General features: G+C 38.7%; 1 protein-coding gene and 1 pseudogene across 1 annotated transcript in view; both read left to right on the top strand.

Annotated features, from left to right (window-relative positions):
• Positions 1-18,665, top strand: part of Cngb3 (cyclic nucleotide gated channel subunit beta 3) — a 185,209-nt gene that overhangs the window by 52,300 nt on the left and 114,244 nt on the right. Inside the window, 1 exon segment of the mRNA XM_045143550.1 lies at positions 17,090-17,244. Coding sequence (XP_044999485.1) covers positions 17,090-17,244 — 155 coding nt within the window.
• Positions 14,512-15,123, top strand: LOC101616922 (annotated as a pseudogene).

The raw sequence follows: 18,665 nt of genomic DNA, 5'->3' as shown, positions 1-18,665 counted from the left end.
TTGTTTATTTTATTTATTTATTTGAGAGCGATAGAGAGAAAAAGAGGCAGGGTGGGGGAAAATGGGCATCCCAGGGCCTCCAGCCACTGCAAAGGAACTCCAGACACATGCGCCCCCTTGTGCATCTAGCTAATGTGGGTCCTGGGGATTTGAGCCTCAAATTGGGGTCCTTAGGCCTCACAGGCAAGCACTTAACCGCTAAGCCATATCTCCAGCCAGTAATATATTTTTGATGGGCTAAAGAAAACAGATTTGAACAATGCATCAAAAGAAAGGGAGCTATAGGCTCTAGACTCTGCTCTACCTCCTCTGCATATTGGCTTTCTAAACTTAGACCAATTTCTGATCTATTAAAACTTCAGTTTCCTCATCAGGAAAGGAAAGTAACCACATTTGAGTGTTTTCTATTCTTTGAGCTATTCTTTTAACCTAGTGTGACAATTTTGTGATTGGCTTATGTCCAAAAAATTGATGAGAAGTTACAAAGATTCTTTGCCAACACTTAACTTTCCATGTTTTTGTTTTCTAATTATAGCAGTCCAAGTGAGTGTGTAGTTTTTCTTCTAGAGAGTGGACTTTAAGACATTGAACAGTTTGAACACTCCTTTAAAGCCTACGTGAGTGACTTTAAAGCGATGATAATAAAGCTTAAGTTTCAGAGTCACACTGAATATCCTATGCTGAAATTGGAATTAATACTGGTTTTGTCCTTTTTCTTTCAAAGTGACCTAAAATTACATGCTTCCTTCATTATAAAACTTGAGTTCCCCTTGCCCACCAGCAAAGAGAAATACCACCTGTTTATGAGTATAGAGAACTATGCCAATGTCCAGCCACAGTATTGTGATCTTTGAGCTCTAGCCTTACCATGTATTCACACTTGAGTCTTCAGGACCACCAATGTCTATCCTGAGTAAGAAGTTTAAATATCTGTTATTAAAGGTAGCAAGGCAGCAAGAACCACAAAAAGTCCAAGCTTCTTATCAATTACAGAATGCCCTACACAGAGACATACATGCACAGCTTTTTGAGAGTGTCTCATCTAGTCAAAGCTGACCTTGACCTTACTAGATAGCTGAGGATGACATTGAACTCCTGATTGATACCTCTGCCTCTACATCTTAAGTGTTGGTACTATAGGTATATGCCATCATGCCCAGCTCTAAATACAGATTTCTGTTTCCAAAAAGATTTAAGTGCCATTCTTCTTATAGATACCCCTTCTTCTTAAATACAAAATTTAAAAGAACAGATCTACAAAGTGTCTAAACTGCTTTCAGAACATTATGTCTTTTATATTGCTTTTGCAGCTTGCTCATGGAGAATAGGAAGATTATGTCACATTCACTAAGAAGAATCATGGTGCAGATGCAAATTTATGTGACTTACGTGTCCCTGATTTGTATAAAAATCTGTGATGCACATCCAAGATCTGCACTGAGTACAAAGAGAGCAAATGAAGCTCCCTCAAGCATGCCGTTATGATTTATGAGTGAGATTTATAGCTATTTGCTGTTATGCCCTTCAGAAATTAGAACATTTACATTGAATATTCTGTGTGCTACAGTATGTGACAGACTACACAAATTATTTTCATAAGACATTATAAGTAATTTTGTCTGTAAAATTTGATGACAGTGTTCATTAGGAGAAGGTCTGCCTCTTGGAAAAAGCTTTAAAAACTTGTGTTACAGCACCATATGGTATTATGAATATCCATATTTTCCTGTTTAAGATTCAAGTGTCTCCCCATATATTATTAATTATTCCCCATTGTAACTTATTCATTTTACCTACACATAAATAGACTAAATTGAGGTTAGTATCATTTAATTTAAATAGTAACAAACTCACCTCCCGGCACACATTGCTAAAGCAGAACTCTCCTTTTCATTTGTGTTTCCTGCACTATGAGTGTTCTCTATTTATTAAGAAAAAATACTCATTCTAAGACTAACTAGTTTGGCCTCCTAAAATATTTTTTAAAGGAGAGCAGCCATTGAGTCAATTATATTTCATTTTGCTCTTCTGTAACCCTGCCATAATTGGTTTGTAAGCTTCTATCACTTATTTGCATGCATGGTTTTTACATCAGATAGACTGAGCAGTTAGTTCATCTGAACAGAATGTAATAAAATCCATCTCATTGAGTTTTGTGAGAATCATGTATCACATTGACAAAGCTACTATTCCAGAAAAATCAGAACTTTTTAATCAGTTGCTTCAAGAAAAGATAGAGCACTTAAGCTTAAAGAAAATTTGAGCTCCTGTCAGCAATTTTCAGATTTAAACTTGAAAAGTAATTTTATCAAATAATATTTCTCAAACTTTAATATAAATCATCTCCGGATGCTTTAAAATGAGGAGTTTGCTTCATTAGGTGTGGGGTGAGTCCTGAAAAGCTCCCAGGGAAATGTCAGAAGTAGTGGTCCATTAACCACTCTAAGTAGTAAAGTCATAGAACTCCATGTTTCTACCTAAGTATGTTAATGATAATTAAAGTAGCCTGTGATCAAATTAATGAGGCTCCTTTTTAACCAAGAGCTTAATCTTGGGACAACTGCAGATCTACATGCCCTTGTAAAAAGTAACATGGAAAGATTCATGCACTCTTTATCAAATTTCCCCCAGTGGCAATAGTTTGAAAAACTATAGTAGCAGATATCACAATCAAGATATTAACATTAGTATCTAACAATCATGTTCAGATTTCCTCAGTTTCATTTGCACTCACTCATATGCATGAATATTTAGTGTTTACTTGTTTTATACACTACTGGAGAACAGACCCAGGGCTTTATGCATGCTAGGCAGGCACTTAGCTACATTCCCAGCCCCAGCTTTATGCAATTTTATCACATTCACACAACTACTACCACAGTCAAGATGCAAACAGTTCCACCACTGTACAGATAGAGCCTTCATATTGTCCTCCTACTTCAATGTCCCACCCAAATCCCGGCCTACCCCCTGACAGTCACAAATCTACCCTCTGCCTCTATAATTGAAAACATGCTATCTAAATAGAAGCATCCATTTGTAACCCTGTGACAGCATCGCACCTGGATTTACTCCAATGTGAGCATCTGCTTGTTTTCATTTGTTTGTTTTGGCTGAAAAGTATTCCATGGCATTGAGGTACCACGGTGTGTTTAACAGTTACCAGATGAAGAATATCTGGGCTGTTTCCAGTCTATGGTTATTACAAATAATTCAGTCACGTACATTCATGCACAGATTTTTATGCGAATGTTAGTTTTTATTTCTCCGAAATAAATATGCAAGCATGCAATGCAGGTAATTCTTTTATTTAAAAAATTACAATACTTTTATAAGAAACTGCCAACCTAAGCCGGGCATGGTGGCGCACGCCTTTAATCCCAGCACTTGGGAGGCAGAGGTAGGAGAATCACTGTGAGTTCAAGGCCACCCTGAGACTCCATAGTGAATTCCAGGTCAGCCTGGGCTAGAGTGAGACCCTACCTCAAAAAAAAAAAAAAAAAAAAAGAAAAGAAAAAGAAACTGCCAACCTATTTTTCAAAGTTCTATGCCATTTTATATTTATACGAATAGTGCATGTGTTGAAAAGGCTATCTTACCTCCTTTGATTTTCTTTGTACCTTTGTGAAAAAGATAATAGTGGCTTTTTAATGGTGACGTATTATGTTGTCATCAGCAGATAACTATAGGCAGGAATCATGGGATTGCTAGTGTTTGGTGTTATCAATATGCTTATTAACCATTCTTAGAGATATATAGTGACATTTCATTATGGTTTTAATTTGCATTTACTGATGGCTAATACTTCTGAACATCTTTTTATACTTCTTTATCCTCCACATAACCTCTGCTGTGAAGTGTCTGTTCATATAAGTTACCTTATCGCTGATGAGCTGTGGGGTTTCTTCATCATTCTAGACCTTTGTCATGTGTTTATGCAAACTTCTTCTCCCTCTTCGTGGCTTACCTTTTCACCATTATCACAGAGTTTTTTATTTAATGTGAACTTTTTTTAATGGACTGTGCTGTTGGTGACAAATTTCAGAAGGCTTTGTTAGTTCTGGATCCAGTTTTTTCTCCTAATTTTAAAAACTTAACAGAGTTTTTTTTCACTTAAGTTCGTAATCTGTTGCACAGAAATTTTATCTAAAATATAAGGTTTAGATCAAAATTCTTTCTTTTGCCTACGAATATCCAATTACTTTAGTATCATTTGTTGAAAAAGCTATCTTTACTTCTTTAAATTGCTTTTGCACTTTAGTAAAAAAAAAAAAAAATCAGTTGGTGGCTTTTTAATGGTGACATGAATGTCCCGCAACTCTGTCTTCAAAAGCAGATAACGGACAGCAATAAAGATGGTGGCAGTAACCCAGTCAGTAGAAATTTGTTCATGAAAACCTAAATGCTAAAAGGAGGAAGTTATTACCAACTTCTCACATCTCAAGGAAAGTTTCAATATAGAGAAACAGACTACCAGCACAGTTCTCTCACTGAGTTGCAAGATTTATCAGTAACTTATTTAATTCCATCTTGCTCTTTATAAGTCTACTTTTAGTAGAAGTTACACATTTCATCCTTTCATTTAATAACTTAAAGTCAAAATTATTTAAATTTTACACATAAGCCAGTTGCCTTCTTCAGTATGTTTGGTTTGGTTTCTGTGCTTCTGACTTACTCATTTTCTCTTTGCAATTCTTTTTTTTTTTTTTTTTTTTTTTTTTTTTTTTTGTTTTTCGAGGTAAGGTTTCACTCTAGCCCAGGCTGACCTGGAATTCACTATGGAGTCTCAGGGTGGCCTCGAACTCACAGCGATCCTCCTACCTCTGCCTCCCAAGTGCTGGGATTAAGGGCGTGCGCCACCACGCCCGGCTTCTTTGCAATTCTTTATTTAAAAGAAAGGGGAAAGGCAGCCATGAACTTGGCATTCAGTGTGCCTTTAATATATGTATAGTGTTTTATCCTTTATTTCAATGTCAAATTGAATATTTATTCTGCATTCTTTACTAGATGTCATTAACTCTTTGCCTGGAAAATAAATTAGGTTTTTGTCTGTGCTTTCAGAGAAAAGTGGCTTTACAAATATTTCCTAATTGAGAAAGTATATCACTGATACATTTGCTACCATTCGCTCTTGAAGAAGACTCAGAAAACTTTTTACATCTAGACACTGAGCCTCCTAGTTCCTAAATGGTCAGGAACTGGGAGCCTGATTCTCCAGGGTTCCAATAGCTGCTCACAGCCATGCCCAGGTCACCAGAGGTTAGATCTGTGTCCTAACATCCTGTCCCCAAATGTGCAGCGTCATAACTTGACCTCTGTGTGTGATCATCAGCATCCTCATTTCTCTCTTCTTGAATCTGATTTTCTTCTGTGTGCTATTTCTGGTTTCTCTGAGGCTAACATGTGATTTTACTTCATTGACTCACACAGTCTTGATTCCCTTCTTTCTACAAATTGCCTTCATTTGCATTTAGATTATTCATTTGCCCTGAATGGATCTCCTCCCTGCCAGAAGCTCCTCACGCACATCTCCATAGACAACCCTATGGATGAAGCCAATCTTGGCATCACGAACTCCAGACCTCAGGCACATATACTGCTGCAAGGAAAGATCCACCTCAGAATAGCTCACATCCTTTCATAGAGTGGAAGCTGTGTGAAACTCCCCTATGAGACCTGCCTCTTGCTTCTCTCTGTCTCACTGCAATTTTGCAAAATGGGAGAAGTTGGGTCCAAGTCCAAGGCACCCATCATGTGTTAGTAGTCATAGGGATGGATGTATCTCAGGGGCAGGAATTAGGACCTCAACTGCTCACTAGGCATTCTTTAGTCTGTGTAGTAAGTCCATCTGGTCATGGACTGCATCTCAAGGAGTCTAGCTGCAGATGTATAAGTAGGTATAAAGACCCACACCCCGACCTGCATATTAACCACATCCCTTTTCCTGAAGGAAGTTTCTCAATATAACTTTTTTACCAAAAATCTCTGCTTCATCTGCTTCCTCCACTTCTAAACCTTTTTACCTTTTAATTTGTTAATTGTTTGCTGGTGTATTAGCCTTCTCTTGCTTTAACAAAACACACAGAAAAAAATGAACTTAAAAGGAGAAAAGATTCATTTTGGCTCATAGCTTCCGAGGATTTAGTCTATGACTGGTTGGTTTGTCCCTTTGGGGCCTGAAGATGGTGTGTGATGAAGCTGCTTACTTGTGGCAGTCAGGGAGCAAAGAGAGAAAAAGGAAGGGGGCGGGGTCCCAAAATCCCCTTCTAAGCCATGTCTCCAGTGATATAACTTCCTGCAATTAGGCCTCCCTACCTGAAGGAGTCACCATATCCTAATAGTGTCCCAGGCTGGAAAAAATAAAAGGCCTTACTAGGTGAGTAAGATTTAAGATCTAAGCCATAATACCTAGCATCAAAGACAGAAGCCACTCCTTCACCCTTGCGTTAGGATTTTCCTCTCTAATTTTTGTATTATGTGACTTATGGCCCAGACTGAATGGTTTCAACAACACAAATTTACTTTTTTCCAGTACAGTAGGCCAGAAGTCTGTGTTCAGCATACTACCAAGGTTGGTATCCTGGCAATGCCTCTCTCTGGCATACAGATGGTCACCATCTTGCTGTATATAGCTCAACAAGACCTTCCATCTCTGTGGGTGCAGAGAACAGCCCTCTGGGAGGGCTACTTGGCTGGAAGAAGTGTCACTGGGCAGATCTTAGGGTCCAGGCCTAAGGTGTGATGGTGGATTTTGAGTTGCAGTCTAAAGATAAGCAAAGTGCCTGGTGTTCTTGAGGTGTGTTTGTTTGTGGTGTGGGTTTTGGTTTTGTTGGTTTGGGATTTGGCTTATGGCTTTTTTTTCTCTCTGCTTGGACCTGTGAAAGTGGGCCAGCTTTCTGCCATTATGGAACCTTCCCTGGATCTTTAAGCTTCAATAAATCCCTTCCTCCATAACTGTGTCTGGTCTGGAAGTTCATCTCAGCAACCTGGGGCTGTCTAGTACAGCATCTTCATGTATATGTGCCATTGCTGCAGTTTTTACAGTTATTAAATTATTATATTTATTCAGAGAAAATAAAAAGAAGTAACGATAGCGTCTGCCTTATGGAAATCAGAGGGGCAGGAGCACACGTGGGGGGAGGGGAGGAGGCCCTTCCATCTCAGCCCAGCAGGGCAGCAAGGAGGGGGCTTGACAGATCAGGGACCTAGAAATTCAGGAGAGGTGCCAAGCCAAAAAAAGAGGGTTTTCCCACCTGTAAGGATCTATTCCTAATCTTATTTTGGTGGGTTTTACCATCAGGCTCAGCTGAGCTTCAAAGAGAGCTGACAGGTATGAACTCAGTGGCCTGGCTCAGGAAGAGGCCAACCACAAAGACAGGATCAGATTTAAATGCTAGGCAAAGGGAACTCCCTCACAAGAGGAGACACCATTTGTTTATGAAAGAAACAAAGCTCGGTAACTCCTTTAGTCTAAAAAGAAGAGAGATCCTTCTTTAATCTCTACTAAACTGGAAACTGCAAGGGCAGACTTAAGGACATTTCTACTTTTTACCTTGGGACCCAGTCATCCTAAACTACCTAACAAAGCTACCTGACTCCCTCTCATTCCCCACTCTTGAGAAACACTCTAAATGCTGTTAGAAGGAAGAGGATGATGATGTCAGTCTTAAACTAGTTCCACCTGAATGGGGTCATAGAAATACAGCAGTTAAGTCTCTCCCAGGGGTATGCATTCTGAAGGCTAGAGAGAGAAACTTATGAGTTGGTCAGATGTCCCATTGCCCTCAGAATACAGATATTTTTAACTGGTATAAAATAGGATTGTAAATTAGTGACATAAGTATAGGAGCCTATCTTAGACACCAGGAAGTTTAACACTATGAGGTAGGGATGGTTGGTAGTCCCATTAGAGTAGAGTAGGTTCTTTTTTTTTTTTTAGAGGTAGGGTCTCACTCGATCAGGCTGACCTGCAATTCACTATTTAGTCTCAGGGTGGCCTCACTGCTCCCAAATGTAGAGCAGTTTTTAAATCAAGAGGACATGAATAAGTGACAACAAATAGGATTATATCCTTCTTGGTTCAAAGTAAATATGGAATAAATATATGTTCAATGTGTGTGAGAAGCTCAAACTCACCTTGGATCCTCCCTACAAGTTTCAGAAATATTTCTGAATGCATTTTCTGATTCTGCCAGGCTACTATTTTGCAAGGAAAAAATGATTAAAATTCAGTCACCCTACTTGATTTTTTTCTCTACTCAGAAAAAAAGCTATCTGGGACTAGAGAGATAGCTCAATAGTTAAGGTATATTTAGGCCTATAAAGCCTAAATACCTGGGTTTTATTCCCCAGTATACACATAAAGTCAGATGCACAGTAGTACAGCTATCTGAAGTTTGTTTACAGAAGCTGGAGACCCTTATCTCTCACTCTCTCTCTGCCCTATAACTCTCTCTGCTTGCAAATAAATAAATAAAATATAAATAAATAAAATATAAATATTTTTATTTATTTATTTAAGAGAGAGAGGCAGAGAAACAAACCCCAGAGGCATGTGCCACTTTATTCTTCTGGTCTTATGTGGGTATGGAGAATCAAATCTGGATCCTTAGGCTTTTCAAGCAAGTGCCCTAACCACCAAGCAATCTCTCCACCCATAAAAGAATATTTTTAAAGCTATTTGCAATATAAATTTTTACTGAAATGAAATATGTGAGTATTTACAGTCTATGTAGTGATACTTTTAACCAATTTTGTTGCTTTAGCTTTAAAATAGTTTTGTAACTCTTCATGGGGTTTGATACCATTATATTTATGGGCCCTTGCAATATAATTTACAAACAAAAACTAAACACCTTGGACATAAGATCCAGCACAGACAGACTAATAGAAGGAGAGCTCTAAAGAGTAGACTACTGACAAGGAGAAAGGAAACAAGCTTCAGAGATATAAACATATCATAGCATGTTACAAATCAATCAAGAATACTTTAGGCTAGGAAATTGTTCACCATAATATGCATATGTGCTTTACCATATGCATAAACTAATGTGTACAAACACCACCATATGTATAAGTGAAATGTGATAATGCAAAACTCTTCATAGCATTTAGGGCTGAACGTGAGAAGAGATTGGTTGAATTATAGCTTATAGTCACAAAAATTGTTAAAAATTTGTAATCTTTAGGCTAGGCATGGTGGCACATGCCTTTAATCCCAGCACTCAGGAGGCAGAGGTAGGAGAATCACCATGAGTTCAAGGCCACCCTGTGACTACATAGTGAATTTCAGGTCAGCCTGGGCTAGAGTGAGACCCTACCTCAAAAAACCAAAATAAATAAATAAATTCTAATCTTTATAGTAGACAGCCAGTCACTTTAGTAAAAATAAGAATCTTATGTTATTTTTAACTATTTTCAGTCATAAATATGTCTCCTGAGTTCTCCTATTCAAAACAAGTAACTTTTCATCAACTGTAACTTTTGAGAGCAGCTGCCTGAATTTATAATTAATTATTACCTACATATGGCAAAGGGCAAAAGGCCTATTTCACTTTCTCCCACTAAAGCTTCCCAACGTAGAATGTAACATTCTGGTCTTAATTCCTAAATGTGAGTCAACAACATAGAAATAGCAGGTTTAAAGGGATTTTAACCAACTAGAGTTTTTGAAAGAAATTACTTAAGTCACTGATAAGTGAATTAATTCTTTAGAGAAACCCAGGAAAGTGTACAAAAGCTAGGGTTTATTCAAGATTTCATTAGAGCAAATAAATACCACTTTTATATAAATTTTGAAAATAATGAGTATAAATGCCAAGCACTATTTAAAAAACAGGCAGATTGCATGTACTTGGCTTTTTTTTTTTTTTTTTACAAACTACTTAAGAATGGGGAGGAAAGTATAAAACTTAAGGCAGTGCACAGTTTTATTGCTGAGAGATTCCCAAGGAAATCCTTGCAAAAAGTAAAGTCCTCTTCTGGGCTTCATCTTACTTCATGTGCAGCCTTAGACCACTGACCACCTTTCTCAAAACTCTTAGTGAGGCTGATTTGGGTGACATTTCTGCCTTTGTCAGATCTACCATTTCTAACTGACACTTCTCAGTTCCTTGTTTCTATGCCAATGCTGAAGCGTCAGTAAATTGCAGTGTTTTGCACTCCCCATCTTTTCTTGTTCCATGCAGACACTTAGCAGTAACCTCACCACAAAGTACTCTCCACCCTCTCCTTTAGAAAAGTGATTCCTCCTCCACCACCTCCAGTTTAGCCCTCCCTTCTGAAATCCACAGCTGCCTGAAATACTGAATGTTTTTTTTTCAGGGCCCTTGATTCTTAATTCACACTTCAAGCTTAGCATACACTAAGCTGAATATATTTCTCTTACAACTCCATCTGAGCTGCCTGTGTGGAATCACAATTAGCCAAGTGGCTAACTCAATTAGTTTCCTAAGGCTGCCCTAACAAATCACCACAGACTGGAAGGCTTACATAACAAAATTTTATGCTCATAGTTCTAGAGCTAGAAGCCAAAAATCAAGCTATTAGAGAGGGCTGTCCTCCTGGAAATGCTGAGAAGGAGTCTGTTCCATGCTTCTCTCCTAGCTTGTAGTGTTTGCTGCCAATCCACAGTAATTCTTGGTTTGCATATGGTCCCAACGTCTGCTTCTGTTCTCACACAGAATTCTCCTTATGTGATTTTTCTATGTCTTCACATTGCCTCACAAAGGCTCCAGTGTTTAGATTAAGGACTTATTCTCTACACTATGAACTCTCCTTAAATTCAGTTGTTCTATAACTTATGATAAGGTTATATTCTTATAAGCACACTGTTAAACTAGAAATAGAATAAGCCCAAAACACATTTAATATGCCTAGCCTACCAACTGTCTAACCTAGCAACACAGTAAACTACATAGCACAGGTAATTTAACCTCTGGTTGTGTGGCTGGGTTGTTCAGTACTGCTGCCCTGTACAAGAAAGTATCATACCAAATATCACTACTAATCCATGAAAAGATAAAACTTTAAGCTCAAAGTACAGTTTCCAATGCATACCCTACTGCTTTTGCACCATCATAAAGTTGAATATTTGTAAGTTGGACCATTGTAAGTCAGAGACTATCTGTAGTTACATTTGTTTATAAAAACCTAATTTTGATCATATGGTCATATATTCCAGTTCCAGATGGACATAAGCCTTGTCAGTATTGAAGGCAGTATGCTAACCAAACTTAGGATTTCATACCTATATTAACCCATATTTCATTATTTAAATGTGAAACATCCCCCATAGGCTCATGTGTTTGGAAACTTGATTCCAAGCCAGTGGCACTGTTTGGGAGGCTGTAGACACTTTTGAATAAAATAGAACCTATCCAGAAGACAGAGGTAAGGCCATAAGGGCATGGCTTGAAGTTCTAGGCCAGTTCTACTTCCAACTCAAGTTCCGTTTCCTAACCTTTAAAGATGTCATCTCACAAACTCCAATCACCCAAGACAAAGCCATTCCAACTGTCAAGCCCTCCATACCAGAATGAATATATCTGTGTTCACATTTAAAGTACAAGCCATGCACAAGCAATCCATCTTGCTATAGTACATTGCCATAGAACGCAAAGACATTTACAGACCCAAAGACATGGTTGTGAATTGTATAATTTTAACTTTTGTGCACAACTCTGGTTACAGTTAAGAAATTGGGAACACTATTATAGTTCTTCTCTTTTTTTATCAACTTTTTAAAATGATTTCTCTTGGTCCTCTACTTTTCAAAAGTCACAGCATTTTAATATAACATTAGCTCATTTATTCTTCCATAATGGCAAAGAAATGTCAGAAACCTTGGGCTTTTCAATCAGAAAGAATCCAATAAGACTTTCCTTCCATGTTTATCACAATATGTATTTTTTGCTACTTACCAGATCCTTTATCATATAGTTAGGAAAACTAATTCTTTTAAAAATATATAAGTAATATGAATTGGAAGTTTCAAACATAGTTCAAATGAAACACACATTAGATCCCTCTTCTGCTCCCATTTGGTTCCTTACTACATGAAATATGTTTCATCTTGATTTGCCTTTTTCTTTCATCACAAAATTTACCTAAATAAAAACAGATAGCTTTTGTATGCATATTCACAGAGGAGAAGAAAGAAAGGAGGAGAAAAAGCAAGGAAGATGAAAGAGTGACATATTAGTGTCTCAGCTAACACATGCAAATGTGTGATATTTAAAATATATATGAAATATGTAAAATACTAGTATGGTTCCTAATACTATTTCCAGTATTTTACCCAAGGGTATCTTTATGCAATAAAAGCTGGTGTGATTGAGTAGAAATTACATGGACAGTTAAGGTTTATAGATAGTTCAGAAAAAAGTTGAAATATTCTTCTCAGACCATAGAGCTTAAATTCAACATTTTGAAAGTTTGAGTACCTGATTTTATAGTTAATGATCCAACACCCATCAACTTTGCTTTTTATAGATTTATTAGACATTGAGACAAATCAAATAAAGTCAAACAAAAAGTTAAAAAAGTAGCAGGGTTATTGAATAAGCAATTATTAAAAAATTACCTTGTCTTAGGTCACGTGGAGTATAAAGAAAAGACATAGTCCTTGACTTTGAAACCTGGACATTCTATAAGGATGCCATCCATATGTGTTGCTTCAGATATCCATTATTCCCCCAGAGCCAGCAAGTTCTTGCCCTTGGGAATGTATATCTGGATGCCTCCTGGGCACAGACAAGGCCCTATTATTACTCAAGGTGCTATGAACACAAAATTAAAACTTCATTTTCCTTTCTATGTGCCCACTACATACCAATATTTGTGTTGTGATTTAATTCTGAAATATTCCCCAGAGGCTCCTATATTTAACACTTTGCCTTCCTCCAGCTGGTGGCACTGTTTTGGGAGGTTGTGGAACATTTGGGAGATGGAGTGAGCAAGCTGGGGAAAGTCTGTCACTAAGGGCGGGCCTTGAAGTTATATCCACTTCTGGTTCCAGTCTGTGCTCTCTGTCTCTTGGTTCAAGCCATGTGAAAAAGCAGCCACATACTCCTAGTGTATACCTGAGCCATTCTCTCTACCATGTCTTCCCTGCCTTGATGGACAGAGATGCACTGAAACTGTGAGCCAAACTAAATCATCCTTGCCTTAAGTTGTTTCTATCAGGTATGTCTTTTAATTAATTTTAAGGCTAACATATGGTCAATTAAGTACTTTGTCAAAGTGATGATAATAGCAACACAACAATGTCATCTTTATAACATTATATATGTGAAATATGTAAAATAATAGTATGTTTGCTAGCATCTTTTAATAACATTGTGAGTCATTAGGATATATTCAAGTTACCTAAACCTCTAGAAAATCCACCAAACCTTGTGAGTTCTGACTCTAAAATATTTCCTCAGTCTGTTTCCTCACATCAGCTCCTACCTAATTGACTATTTTTTTTCCTTGTTCCCATACTAACATGCTGCCCCCTTCAGCAGTATTTCACCAAACAATCTGTTCGTTCCTGCTCCTCACTTGTTCATGGTCTACATTGGGTGCATTTGCAACTTAATGTGAAAACTAATAAACAGGTCATATGGAACAATCAAAACCTATCCTATTCATCTTGCCTTTCCAGATATTTTATCCCTCTCCTGTACGTACACATACAGCTCTATGTACACGAGAATGCCTCCTGAATGCATCCTGCTATTTCTCATCCTTGAACACATTACTCTCAAGGTTCAGATGGTCCAGCTACCTCTTCTCTGTCAAAGCTCTGCTAATTCCTTAATGTTTAATGAAATTCTCCTGCAAAGCCACTCTTTGACAACTTAGGATTGATTCAACATCAATATAGTACTTTGTGTAGATCCTCATTATTTTTCATTATCAATTCATAGCCTAACTTCTTCCATTAAATGATTAATATCCAAGCCCATCCTATAACTCACATCAGCTGTACATAAAGTAGAAGTTAATAACTGCTTGATGAATTTATAAATTTCTAACCACACAAAGGTTTTTTTCACACTAAGATTTTAAGACTAAAAGCATATATCAAAACATCACACAACAGCTCATTAAGTATGTACTTTTATGTTTGTATCAGTTAAAATAAACTTAATTTTTTAATATGGCAAAATGGCTGGGGCTATGGAGAAGATTCAGGGGTTAAAGCAATTGCTTGCAAGCCTGCCAGTGCAACTTCCCAGCCCAAGCTGCTTTCACATTGGTACATGTATTTGTCCTGCCGATGTACAGCAATGGGAAACAGAGCCAGAAGAAACCTGAAGCTCACGGGCTAGCTCGACTGGCCACATGAAGCAAAGTGGTGAAAACAGAACAAGGGAGATCCCATCTCAAGCTGGGAGGAGGGAGAAGACAAACAGCCTGCTGTTGTCCTCAGACCTCCGCATATAGGCTGATGCACACACATATAGTTAGATAGATATGCGTATATATTATGTGAAAAGGCCTCTTTCCAGCCAGCACCAAGTGATGGGCATCTCTTGGGACATTTGGCACAAGTGCCTCAAGACCCTGGGCAAGAAAATGCTCTACCACAAGAAGCGGATGTATGAGCTGGGACTTCCTGCTGCCAACACTGATTGGCCCAGGCCGCATACACAGTCCAAGTTCAAGAAGGCAGTAACAAGTACCCAGCCCTGAGACTGGATGTCAGAAACTTCTCCTGGGGTGAGTGCTGCTGTACTGGCAAAACGAGGATCGTTGATGTTGCCTACAACGCATCCAGTTAGCAAGCTCGTCCATACGAGGACCCTGGTGAGCATTGTTGCACTGTGCTCATTGGCAGCATGCGAAACTGACTGTTGGTTTGAGTCCTGTTATACACTGCCCCTGGGGCACAAGAAAGGGTCAGGCTGACACCTGAGGAGGAAGAGATTTTTGACAAAAAATGATCAGAGACTATTCAATAGAAATAGAATGAAAGGAAAAAGAATGCCAGAATAAGCTTTCTTCTGGAGGAGCAGTTCCAGCAGGGCAAGAGGCATCAACCCTGGCCAGTGTGGCAGAAAAGACGGCTGTGTGCTGGAGGGCAAGGAACTGGAGTTCTATCTGAGGAAGATCAAAACCTGGAAAGGCAAATAAATAATCCTTAGCCTGTGTAGTAAGGATGTTTATTGTTATGTTTTTCCTTAAAAGGGGGATCAGTAGGATGAGATGAAAGTTATGATAACTGTTAGCAGAAAGTTATTCTGCTTTATAGATGAAGTATCTGCCGATTTTTGTCTTAAAATGTACCTAATTCTCTTCTACAGTAGTTCAAACTATGCTGTTCTTAGAAAGTCTTATAAATGTTTTTATAGAATGTAATTCACTCAATGCTAAGGCAAGACTTTTACCTGTGAAGGAGGCATACATTATAACAAAAACAGAAGGGAAAAAAAATCTGGGAATCCATACCATGATGCATTCATGAAGCAGGTACAGGAAAATGGTTCCTGAGTAAGGGCTCATTCTAAGAATTTGTTTTTTTTTTTTTAGTGGAATCTATAGGCTTCCCAATTCCAATTTGAACTCAACTGGATCCCAGTTTGGAAGAGAGATGGAGAAGAACTATTTATGCAGTTGAGAAGATGAGATGGAGAGAGCAAACATAGCCCATATGAGTCCAGGGTCAGTCCTCAGAAGAGAGAGTCCCTGAGCAGAGCTCTAGAAATCCTAGCTTACAACCCATACTCTCTTCTAGTATATTGAAGGTTGCTCCCCCTCCCCAGAATGGAGTGTAAGATACCAGTGGTACTGTTTTTGTTCTGTTGCTGTGTAGCAAATTACCAAATGCTCAGTGGCTTACAACAACCTATTTTTTAGCTCACCATGTCACGGTTCAGAAACTCAAGTGGGCTTGACTGGAGTTGAAGCTGAAATCAAGAGGTCAGTCAGTCCAAGGTAGACCTTCACTTGTTGGCTTTGAAGAAGAATCTACCTTCAAAGTCATTCAGAGTATTGTCAAAAATGAATTCCTGTTGGGCTCTGAAAGGCCCAGGCGTGAGGTCTAGTGGAACTTCCTGAGCCTAGCTAAAGTTTGGCGAGCTGTCTCTGGCCAGCTAGGACTCAGCAAGACGCCTAATGGCTTCTGGCCTGCTACCTCTGCGTGGCAATTGTAATTACCATTTCAATAGTTACAGTTTACTATTGGCCCTTACCTCTTCGCCCATCCTAAAATCCCCGCCTTCCTCCCCAACATGATATAGGCAACTGCTCAGAGTAATAAAACGAGTTGTTTCTGTGAGTTCCTGCATTGAAAAGACTCCCAACTCAGTGTGGTTTTTCTCCGGTGGCCAGGAGAGGTTTCTGAGTCGTCCGACGCTCATCATCCCCTCAACCCCTAGGGAGGAACCAGCAGGCCTGGTCCTTCCCCCAGCACTACCTAACCGGGAAGGAGCCCCACGAATTCCCTGCGGTTATAGAACTGTTTTTTTGTTGTCAGCTCTCCTGAGATCCCTGTCAGCCTGTCTGAGGCCTCATGCATTTCTTATCAGTGCCCCCTTCTTCCTTAAAATCAGCAATGGGCAATTTTTTTCAAATAACCACCTCTTATACTTCAAATCTTTGACAACCTGCTTGGTCATCAGTTCATAGGATAGAACAACCCATCTATTCATCTTCTTATCTGAAAATGAACTCTGCCACATAACTAGAGCCAGTTATAGGAGCAAAACCCCCATGTGCCTTGTCCCAGGATTATGTGGATTGCGTATACCAAGCAGCAGGTCATCTTGGCATCATCTTAGATATCTAGTGCCATGCTTGCTTATGACAGAGTTTAAAGACAGAATCCTAGTCATAAGGATCCAGAATTGTTGAGAAGGACCATTTGCTGTTGTTCTAATTTTTACAGTGTTACTATTTGTACTGCTACATAGTGTACTTTAACTTTTCTGTGACAAATCTGTATTCCACCAAAACTATTTCTACTACACTTTAACAGTTTTAATGTTCTATTCGATTTCAAAAAGGGAGGTTGACATAGAAAGAAATATAAAATATTTATTCCCTCCCTGTGTGTATCTCCCCATGTACTAATCTTTATTTCCATGTTTCTTTCATTTAGTCTAAATAGCAGAGTGCTTGGAGCCCCCGTTATTAATGAATATGCTGATGCCCAGCTACACAAGCTGGTGATAAGAATGCGTGAAAGAACTGACCTCTACAAAAGAAAATTGGCAGAGAAAGAAACATCATCACCGGAGGCCAGCCTAGATACTGGTAGGCATTGTTCCCAGGAAGTACAGGGAGAAGGGAGTTATGAACAGTTATGTGTTTAACAAATTATTCAGTTTAAGTCCCCCAAAGTCAGAGTCTGAGGTATAATTAGTTCATTTTGAGAGTAATTCAGGAAGGTGAAAATAAGGAGACAGAGAGGAGAAGTAAAGGTGCATTTGTGTGACCCCAGGGTTTGATCTGCAAATAAAGTGAGCAAATCACATTGCAGAATTATGTCAGCAAGAGGAGACTGGTTGTTGATGCAACTTGCTCTTAATTGTCCAACATGTTAAGAAACTTGCTCAAGAAAACCCTCAGAGGAGGAAAAGCACTGGGAGTCCTGTTCGGGTGAGCTCCAGGCTCAGACTACACACTAAAACCACCATCCATATTGCCACAAATTCTGTTACAAATACTAAGTAATGCCATAATATACAAAGTGCCTATTATACACATTTGAGAATACTACCTCAGTATCCAGCAGAAAAAAAAAGAACATACAAAAAAAATCACAAGGCTGGGTCCATTGATAAAGTGCTTGCCTCATTAGCATGAGAACCAGAGCGCAATCCCCAGAAGCCACATTGAAATGTCAGATGTAGTGATGTACACACCTCTAATCTCAGCAGTAGAAGCTCACTGGCCAGATAGCTGGGAATACTTGGTGAACTCCAGACCAATGAGACACTCTATCTCAAAAAGAGATAGATGGCTGGGCTGAAGAGACTGCTCAGTTGTTAAGGCTCTTGCCTGCAAAGCCCAATGACCAGAGTTTGACTTCCTCAGTACCAACATAAAGCCCAGTGCACAAAGTGGTACATGCATGTGGTGTCCGTTTGCAGTAACTAGAGGCCCTGGCATGCTTATTCTCTCTATATCCAGGTGTGGTGGCAAACACCTTTAATCCCAGAACTCTGGAGTCAGAGGTGGATCACTGTGAGTTCAAGACTACCCTGAGACTACATAGTGAATTCCACGTCAGCCTAGGCTAGAGCAAAACCCTATTTAAAAAAAAAAAAAAAAAAAAAAAAACTTTAAAAAGAGAGATAGATAGTATAATTTGAGGAACAACACCCAAGTTTGTCTTCTGTCTTACACACACACACACATACACACATGCATGTGTGCGCACAAAGTGATAGAGAGACAGACACACATGTATGCAAAAAAAAAAGAAAAGAAAGAAAGAACATAAGGGCAATTGTCAACTTTTAAAATTATTAATGAGTTTATAAAAATAATAAGAATAAAGCACTAACGTGACATATATTATGATTGTGTCCATGTAAACCATGTGTGTGTGTGTGTGTGTGTGTGTGTGTGTGTGTGTGTAAAATGGAGGGGAAGAAAATATGACTGATAGCATATAAGTACCAATTAAATAGATAACATATGGGATCAACGTAAGGGAAGCAGTGTCTTCA

Source organism: Jaculus jaculus, chromosome 2, assembly GCF_020740685.1.
Source record: "Jaculus jaculus isolate mJacJac1 chromosome 2, mJacJac1.mat.Y.cur, whole genome shotgun sequence".
Lineage (NCBI taxonomy): Eukaryota > Metazoa > Chordata > Mammalia > Rodentia > Dipodidae > Jaculus > Jaculus jaculus.
Note: the sequence above shows the minus strand (reverse complement) of the source record. Positions and strands in the feature narration are given on the sequence as shown.